The 10,266-nt window shown below is 34.9% G+C and overlaps 1 protein-coding gene across 1 annotated transcript; it reads left to right on the top strand.

Moving 5' to 3' along the window:
* The first annotated feature begins 7,944 nt into the window (after positions 1-7,944).
* Positions 7,945-9,864, top strand: LOC107421216 (ammonium transporter 2 member 5). Its single transcript, XM_016030404.3, has 3 exons — positions 7,945-8,550; positions 8,845-9,130; positions 9,317-9,864. Exons 1-3 carry the CDS (start codon positions 7,945-7,947, stop codon positions 9,862-9,864), a joined length of 1,440 nt encoding a protein of 479 aa, XP_015885890.3.
* Positions 9,865-10,266: the final 402 nt, after the last annotated feature.

Genomic DNA, 10,266 nt, shown 5'->3' with positions numbered 1-10,266 from the left:
AACGGATTTATATTGAGTTTGTGCAAATTATGTGAATTTTTGTTTTAGTTCGAATTAAGACCTGGGTATGGTAAAAAATTCTTCTTTATTGTGTTTTATATTGTTTATTATTTCTAATTGGATCTGAAAATCATTTAAAAAAAAAAAATCGGCCTGTTTTTGCAAAATTTTGAGGAAAAAAAAATTGTGTTTTGCATGAATTTTTGTTCTGGGTATTGTTGCATCTTGTTCTCTAAACCCTTTTTGAATTTGGATAAATAAATAAATAAATAAATTTTTTTTTGAGAAACCCGGTTCTGGCCGCACGTATAAGTACTCTTGGGCATTGATTTTGGTTGCTAAAAAAATTGAAATTGATTTGTGGAAAACATTGCCCAAGAAAAGAGGAATCAAATGGCACCAAAATTGTAGAAAATGATCGCCGGAAAAGAAATTTCCAGGCGGGTTTGTCAACCGGGTCATGTGACCCGTTAACCAGGAAATCGGGTCATCCTTGACCCGGCTGAAGGAGGGAGAAGGCTGACGTCAGCAACCCGAAATTAAAAATAAATAAATAAATAAATAAAAAATTTATTTGTTTTTTTTTTGTTTATTTATTTCTTGATGATTTATTTATTTATCTATTGTTTATTGTTAATAATTTAAAAAAAAAGGGGAAATTCTTATTATTTATTTATTTATTTGTTTAATTACCACATTCTAATTTTATTAAATTAAATTAAATATTTGTGATTGGAAAATTGGATTGTGTGAGCTTACCCAAAAAGGCTTTGTGCCTAGTTGGTATAGTAGTGTGGGATTTTAGGTACTCACCTGTCCTGAGACTTATTTTGTCTGCATTATGTGTACCAATGTAATATGTGTTGGCATAGTGGATGGGTTATCTTTTATTAACCTATATCATGAAATTGCCAATTTGTTAATTGTCTACCACTTATTAACCAGGGTCTATACGGGTAACTAGGCTACCCTGTCGATAATTTTAGTTGCTTTGTATGACGCCTGGAATGGCAGTGAAAGTTAATTAAATGCCATGTATTGCAGGTTCTGAGTTGCCTTGTCGGTGATTCAGTTCAATGCATTTGATTGTGGTTATTTGGTTGATTGTTCCTGGCCCGCGAAAGGGTATCTTTAGTGCTACAAAGACTCTAGCGATATTGATAATTTATGTTTTGTGTTAAGGGGCTGGAAAATAGTTATTGTTTTATATATATTAAATGCTTTATTGTGCTTATTATTTTCACAGTTAGTAGCATTCTGAATGTTCTGCCTATGACTGCTATGATAAAATTGAATGGGATAAATTATCAGAAGTGAAAAAGACTTTGGTTATGAATTTGACATTTATGAAATTGGATTTGGCTTTGGAAATAGATTCACCCAAGATACCAATTAATGATAGTAGTGCAGTAATTAGGAAACTTTATGAGGATTGGAAGCATTCTAATAAGTGCTGCATGATGATGATGGAGAATTACATGAATGAAGCTATATATACTAATATTCCTAAGGTTGATGTAGCAAAGGAACTTCTTGAGGAGACAGGAAAGAAATTTATCAAGTTTGATATAAATGAGAAGCATTATTATTTAGACCTTTTGAATAATACTAAGTATGATGATGCTTATCAGATAGGAGAAAGGAAAGAGTACTTCAATGGAAGGTGTGGCTATTGTAATAAAGTTGGACACAAGATGATAAAGTTGTTGGTTTGAGAACTTTATGTGGCAATTTATATAGACTTGAGTTATTTAATAATGATCTCAATTCTTCTATTAATTCTGTTGTTGCCCCTGTTGTTGCTTCTAAACTTCCAAGAGTTAATGATAATTCCTCAATGTTATGGCATAAACGTTTGGGACATATTTCTAGGCACAGAATGGAAAGGTTAGTGAAGGATGGGATACTTCCTAATCTTGATTTCTCTGATCTGTTGACTTGTGTTGAATGTGTGAAAGGGAAGTTAACTGCCAAGGTAAGAAAGGATAAGTTAGCTAGGTGTGAAGATGTTTTGGAGTTAATCCACATTGAGATATGTGGACCTTTTAAACCAACTGCTTTGGGTGGTTATAGATATTTTATTACCTTCATTGACGATTACTCTCGTTATGGACATGTTGAGCTTATTCGTGAGAAGTCAGATTCTTTAGTTGCCTTTAAAGAGTTTAAGGTAAAGATGGAGCTTCAAAAGAATAAGAAAATAAAAGCTGTAAGGTCTGATAGAGGTGGTGAGTTTTATGGTAGATATGATGAAACTGGAAGGAACCCAGGGTCTTTTGCTATGCATTTGCATGAGTGTGGCATTGATGCGCAATATACGATGTCTGGTACACCTCAGCAAAATGGCATAGCTGAGAGAAGGAATAGAACTTTGTTGGATATGGTGCGATCTATGTTGGCAAATTCTAGGTTGCCAGATTATTTGTGGGAAGAGGCTTTAAGGACGGCGGCTTATATTTTGAATCAAGTTTCAAGTAAATCTGTTCCTAAGACTCCTTTTGAGTTGTGGTCAGGGAGAAAGCCTAATTTGCATCATTTTCGAATATGGGGTTGCAAAGCTGAAGTAAGGATTTATAATCCCCAAATTAAGAAGTTGGATCCTAAAACCATTAGTGGATATTTGTTGGCTATTGTATAGGATCTAGAGGTTCAAGATTCTTTTGTCCTTCTCACACCACCAGGATCATGGAATCAGACAGGGCCATTGATTTTGAAGATGATTTTGGGTTTGATGATAGTAATGGTCCAAGGGAATCTCAATTTAGAGAAGAAAGTGTTTTCATTCCCAGTATAGTTGTTCCTGATAGAGATATTGTTGATCCAGTAGTTGATGAACCAGTAATTGGTCAGAATGAACTCATTGTTGAAGAGCAGGATATTCCAGCTATTGCAGATGCTGATGTACCTTTGAGGAGGTTACAAAGGACTAGGAGATCAGCTATTCCTGATGACTATGAGGTTTACTTGCAAAAGCATGAGTTTAACATAAGTGATGATTCAGATCCAGTCACTTATGAGGAAGCCATAAGCTGTTCAAATTCAAAATTTTGGTTGGATGCAATGGAAGATGAAATGAAATCCATGGCATCAAATGGTGTTTGAGATTTGGTTGAGTTACCATTGGGTAGCAAGCCTATAGGGTGCAAATGGGTCTTTAAGACTAAAAGAGACTCTAATGGTCAAGTAGAGAGGTATAAGGCTAGACTTGTAGCTAAAGGGTTTAGCCAGAAGGAAGGAATTGATTATACAGAGACTTTCTCTCCTGTATCCACAAAGGATTCTTTTAGAATCATTATGGCAATTGTGGCACATTATGACCTAGAGTTGCATCAAATGGATGTCAGAACTGCTTTTCTGAATGGTGATTTATATGAGGATGTATATATGGTTCAACCAGTTGGTTTCCAACAAACAAGGAATGGTAATTTGGTTTGTAAACTTAAGAAATCTATTTATGGTCTTAAGCAAGCTTCAAGACAATGGTATCTTAAGTTTGATGAGGTTGTCACCCAAAACGGCTTTAAGGAGAATGTTGTTGATAGATGCATATATATGAAGGTCAGTGGGAGCAGTTTTATATTTCTGGTGTTGTATGTTGATGACATACTTTTGGCTACTAATGACACTGACCTATTAGCTGAGACAAAGCAGATGTTGTGCAACCATTTTGATATGAAAGATCTTGGTGAGACTTCTTTTGTTTTGGGCATCAAGATTGTTCGAGATAGAACTAATTATGTGTTGCAATTGTCTCAAAGAGCCTATATTGATAGAATCCTTAAGAGATTTGATATGCATAATTGTTCTCCTGGAAGTGTACCGGTTACGAAAGGTGAAAAGTTTTCTAAGGATCAGTGTCCCAAGAATGATAGAGAAAGGATGGCAATGAAGAATGTTCGCTATTCTTCAGCAGTGGGTAGTTTGATGTATGCTCAAGTTTGTACATGGCCTGATATAGCCTTTGTTGTGGGTGTGCTTGGTAGATTTATGAGCAATCCCGGTCCTATTCATTACCAAGCAGTTAAAAAAGGTCTTCAGGTATTTTCAGGGTACTAAAGATCATATGTTAACATATCGTCGCACCAACTCTCTTGAAGTAGTGGGTTATAGTGATGCAGACTATAAAGGTTGTGTAGACGATAAGAAATCTACCACTGGTTATATATTTATCATGGCAGGAGGTGCTGTGTCTTGGCGGAGTGCCAAGCAGTCAGTGACAGCATCTTCGACTATGGAGGCAGAATATGTGGCGTGTTATGAGGCTACCCGTCATGCAGTTTGGCTACGGAATTTTATCCGTGATTTAGGAGTAGTTGACTCCATTGAGAGGCCTATTATGATGTATTGTGATAATACTGCAGCGGTATCTTTCTCCAATAATTTAAAAGGTACTCCTGGTGCGAAGTACATTGATGTGAAATATTTTGTGGTAAAGGAGAAAGTTAAAGAGGGCCTCATTACTGTTGTTCACACGCCGACTTATAGCATGGTGGCAGATCCACTGACCAAGGCTTTACCGGTAGGCATATTTGAGGAGCATGTGTCTCGTATGGGATTGTTAAGCAGTTGAGACTGTTGTGGGTCAGTGGGAGTTTGTTATGTTTTCTGTAGTAATATCCATGTTGAGTATTATTTATTTCTTTGAATATTTTAATACATTGATGTATGTGGATCATTATTTATTTATGAGATGATTTATTACACATATTATTGCTCCTTGTATTTACAGGCCTGTTGAGACTATTAGTCTATGTATATGTGTATGTTGATCCACAAGTGCCATGGTGAATCCCTACTACCTAGTTTGGGTATATTGTTGTATCTTGTCGATACGCAATGTGTTTGAATGAAATGGTTTTGTGTGTTGGGGGATTGCACATGGTTAGGTAAATCTCTACTACCTAGACTGAGTTTATAGCATGCAAAGTACTCAGTTGAAATGGTATAATGTTATTGGAGATTTACTGAGAGAATCTCTACTGCCTAGTCTAGTATATTGTTGTGCCCTGTCGGTATACTATATATTTGGATGAAATGACATTATGGTTCGAGAGATTCTATAGTAAGTGAGTTTGGATTTTATATGATGATGATTATGCAGTCAAAGTGGGAGAATGTTGAATAAATTAATATTCGTGGACTTGGCATAATCAATTACTCACTTATAGGGCCTATTTATGCCATTAATGGGATTGGCTTAGTTTATTATTTTGTAGTAGGGCCCTTGGTCACACACTCTTTATAAGACTCCAGTTGGCCTATTGGACTGGAAGACCAACTCTCTTTATAAGCCCATTGACTTATCCATATTTTTCCTAGTATAATTATATTATCAAATTATTATTATTTTATGTGGGTCAAAATTAATGGATAAGTCTGACTTGCAGAGACTATTTAAAGGGTCTAGGGTAAGCAGACATTAAGAATACCATACAGTATTTGGAGATTAGGGTTTTCAGAAATCTGAGAGTGGTTTGAGAGTAGTGTGTCCATAGGCACTACTTTACGTTGTTTCTATTTTGCAGGATTAAAGATCTAATTTATCAATGATTGCGTTTGGAGGTTAGTAATTCATGATTAATAAAATTTATTATGTATATTTAGATCCATAAAATTTCTAACAGCTGTTTCGTTTGCCTACTGGGAAAAGAGTGGATTCAGATGACTCAACATCGGTGAGTCAAAGGCAGGTGCCCTTTACGGGCAAAACATTGACATTATGAAAAGAAGAAACATATATTTGAAAAGACTAACAATTACATTGATGAAAATAATAAGTAAATGTTAATCTTCAACTAAACTTAATACTTTCGCACTGTTCAATATACGAATTTACTGACAAAGAAATCCATGACAGCATAAATGTTCGAATCCAAAATGCTTCATCATATTGAGGGAGATGGTAGCAACAAATTAATTCCGTGACTACTTGTGATAGAATATCAGCTCTCTACGACAAAAATGCTTTTGTTCCATTACAAAGAAACTTTGAAAGCAAAAATTCCAAAGCAAGTCACAAGAAAAACCTCCTCCAACATATATATATATATATATATATATATATATTTCACAAAAAAAAAAAAAAGGGATCCAACTACATCCTTTTGGGCATCTTTTTCAATTTTTTGTTATATATATATATATATATATTCCCCCTTAATCTAATTAGCCATATATATATATATATATCTATATATATATATGTTAGATTAAATTTTAGCCATACATATAAATTTTTTATTTGCTTTTCATCCATAGGGTGCTTGTGGGTACGTGTTTGGAAATATTTTTTACTAAATATTTATTTTTCATAACACTTATTTTCATTTCATTTTTATTAATAAATACTTTATAAAATAAGTAGTAGAATATTTAAATATACAGAATAAAAAATATTTTTAAATTTATTTTTGATATTTTAATATTTTAATTAGGATATATTTGGAAGTGGTTTTGTATAAGTATTTATTTTCCGTATAACTCATCTTTAATAACATTTTTCTTTATAAATGCTTGATAAATAAGTGGTAGAATGTTTGGCTATGCATAATAAAAATAATTTTAAGTTTATTTTTGGTATTTTTGTATTTTGACTAATATTGATTTTTTTTTTTCACTTTAAAGCGCTTTTTTTTGGGGAAAACTTAAAACACCTAAGGTATTTTTTTTATTGCAAAAAATAAATCTTAATATTTTGCCAAACACATAACCAAGTGCTTTTTTCCCTATCTTTGTGACAATTGTTTTAGCTCGAAAAGCACTAACAAGTACATACTTAATACATTGAATGTATTTTTTTTTTAATTATCCTGAAGCACTTATTTAGAAAAGCACTAATTTTAATATTTCTTTTAAAAACTCTTAAAGTAAATGATTCTTTTAAAAACACCTAAAGTTCTTATTTTTTATGTAACAAAAACTATCTAAACTTTTGCTAAATTACACAACCAAATGCTTATTATTTTGCTAAATACACAACCAAATGCTTTTTCTGTCTTCATAGCATTTATTTTAGAAAAATACCAACCAACACGCACTATTACAATAATCATTTTCCGTCTCACTTTCACCCACAAGTTTTTAAGATGTAACGCACATGCATGCACGCAGGAAAAAATCATCTTAGTAGATGATCATTTGCTCTATATTTTTCTCCATTCTGAGAATCAATGATCGATCACCTAGTTTTTAGCTGCCAATTTTTAGCAAATGCATGTGACAAATGGTTGCGCATGTTAATTATGTTGGAATTACCAATTAGAGGAATAATATTGGAGACCCTCGTAGTACAATATTCAACAAGTAGCAGACAACTTGTTCCCCTAAAGAATCATCGAAAATAGCGATAAGACAATTGTAATACCCGCCACAGTTCAAAAAAGAAATTGATCTTTATTTCTTAATGACTATAACATTTTCAGGAGCAGCATTGTGCATATCAAAGCTGTCCAAGGAAAATGACAGCTTTGTGGGAAAAAAAATATAAAAGAAAAAAAGAGAAAAACACTCTTTAATATTTGAAGCAATGCCAAAAGCATGGACAGCTTGTCGTCAGAATCAAAACTACTCAATCCTCTAAATTAGAATTTTTTTTCTTCTTTTTTTTGCCATATTCTAAATTATAAGTTAAGAAATAATAGACAGAAAATATATATATATATATATATATAATCCATGTAAAAAAAAAAAAGCAATGAATTCAGAAAATGCCAAAATAGATACTTTAAATCATAATATATAATAATAATAATATATATGAAAGTTCATGCAATTTTCTAGCAGTGCAAAACCAAGATACAGCTTGTCGTAAGAATCAAACAAAATCCTCCAACTTAAAAGCACACCCGCATTGGCTCTCCCATCCACAAAAATATCACCAACACATTTAATTGTGAGTAACATTTACTGATTTGTGTTTTAGTCTTGTTTGGTAATAGAGAAAAAATGAGCCCAGCCAACTACACTGGTCTCCCTCCTAACCTTTTGCCAGACGATGCAAGCCCTGAATGGATGAACAAAGGCGACAACGCATGGCAACTCACGGCCGCCACACTTGTCGGCCTGCAGAGCGTTCCGGGGCTCATAATTCTCTATGGAGGAGCCGTGAAGAAGAAATGGGCAGTGAACTCGGCTTTCATGGCTCTCTATGCTTTTGCTTCCGTTCTTGTTTGTTGGGTCGGCTGGGGATATCGCATGTCGTTTGGTGATACTCTTTTTGCACTCTGGGGAAAAGCCAATGTTTCTTTGGACCAGAAATACCTCTTCGAGCCGGCGTTTCTCGGGATGTTTCCCAACGCGACCATGGTGTATTTCCAGTTCGTGTTCGCCGCCATCACTTTGCTTCTGATAGCTGGAGCTTTGTTGGGGAGGATGAATTTCTATGCTTGGATGCTTTTTGTGCCACTGTGGCTGACCTTTTCTTACACTTTCGCAGCGTTTAGCATATGGAGTCCTAATGGTTATTTCGCCAAGTTGGGAATCATAGATTTCGCTGGTGGTTATGTCATCCATTTGTCTTCAGGAGTTGCTGGTTTCACAGCAGCATATTGGGTACCTTTCGTTAGCATAGCTAGATTTACATATTAAATTTTACTTCCTTAATAGCTTAAGCTTTTGGAACTAATCATAATTAATTTAACATGCATGGTATGTATGAAAATCCAAAATCTCCTAGACAACTAGGTTTAAGTTACAGTATCATCCATTAAAGAGAATTAACAGGATCAAATGACCTAAAATAAACAAGAATGTTGACATATAGCTAGATATACATAAATTCACATATGATTCTCATTTTAATATGTTCTAAGTTGCTTGTAATGAAGTTTTCGTATATTTATGCAGGTTGGACCACGACTAAACAGCGATAGGGAAAGGTTCCCACCGAACAACATACTTCTGATGTTGGCAGGGGCTGGAATGCTGTGGATGGGATGGTCAGGATTCAATGGAGGAGGCCCTTTTTCAGTAAGCATGGATGCTTCTTTGGCCATATTGAACACCCACATTTGCACTGCCACCAGTTTGCTTACTTGGCTCATACTTGACATCGTATTTTTCCGCAAACCTTCGGTCATTGGAGCTGTTCAAGGCATGATCACTGGCTTGGTTTGCATCACCCCCGCAGCTGGTAACTTCTCATCTCTTGCTGTTGGCTGGTGCCCGATTACATGTAATTCCGTTTGAAACGTTCCATGGACTACATGTAATAGAGTACTAAACGCCATATACATATAAATTGAGCGATGTCGCCCAACAGAAAGGGACTATATATATATATATATATATAAAATAATGGTTTATATGAGCTCTGCAGGTGTGGTTCAAGGATGGGCGGCCATCCTAATGGGGTTGTGTTCAGGTTCAATACCATGGTTCACCATGATGGTGGTACACAAGAAATCAGTCCTCCTTCAGAAAGTGGATGACACCATGGCTGTTCTTCACACCCATGCCATAGCCGGAGCTCTTGGTGGAATCCTCGCCGGTCTGTTTGCCCATCCAAGGCTCAACTATCTTTTCTACGCCACCTATGATACTTATGTTGGACTCTTCTATGCCTTCCACATGGGAGATGCCATGGCCGGGTTTCGCCAACTAGGAATCCAGCTTTATGGGATTGCCTTCATCATTGCGCTCAACGTTGTTGTTACTAGCTTGATTTGCATTGCCGTGCGATACATCGTGCCTTTGAGAATGTCGGACGAGGATATGGAAATTGGTGATGAAGCTGCTCATGGGGAAGAAGCCTATGCGATATGGGGTCAAGGCGATAAGCTTGATAATTCCAGGTATGGAGGTTCCAACTACAATGATATTGAAGCTCCCGTGAAAAAGACTGGTGGGCAGATTCAGATGGCCTAATAAGGAAATTCAATACATCCTTTTAAGAAGGAATTAGGAATAAGAAGCTTTGATGTCGATGATCATTTCCTTTTGTTTGATTTACTACTTATTTTCTTTGTTTTGTGGATGTGGTAATATAAAGAACTTTGCAAAATTTACGTACATTTGTATTTGTCCATTGTTGTAGTTAAGATCGTTGAGTGTTTTTAAAATTTCTTTGTTTAATATATTAATTCCAGGTTTTCTTCTGTTGTTAAAAAAATTATTATTATTATTATTGAAATGGGAGGCATAGCCTCAAAAAAAACAAAAAGGAAATTACATAAAAATCAGTATTAGAGATCTGTAAAGGTAGGGATGCCAAGATTAGATCGAAGACTATGAGCGTGTGTGGAAGTTTTTTTTTTTTTTTTTTTATTT

The sequence above is a fragment of the Ziziphus jujuba genome, chromosome 5 (genome assembly GCF_031755915.1).
Source record: "Ziziphus jujuba cultivar Dongzao chromosome 5, ASM3175591v1".
In the NCBI taxonomy this organism is placed as follows: Eukaryota; Viridiplantae; Streptophyta; class Magnoliopsida; order Rosales; family Rhamnaceae; genus Ziziphus; species Ziziphus jujuba.
The sequence above is the reverse complement of the archived record's forward strand: the minus strand, read 5'-3'. Positions and strand labels throughout refer to the sequence as shown.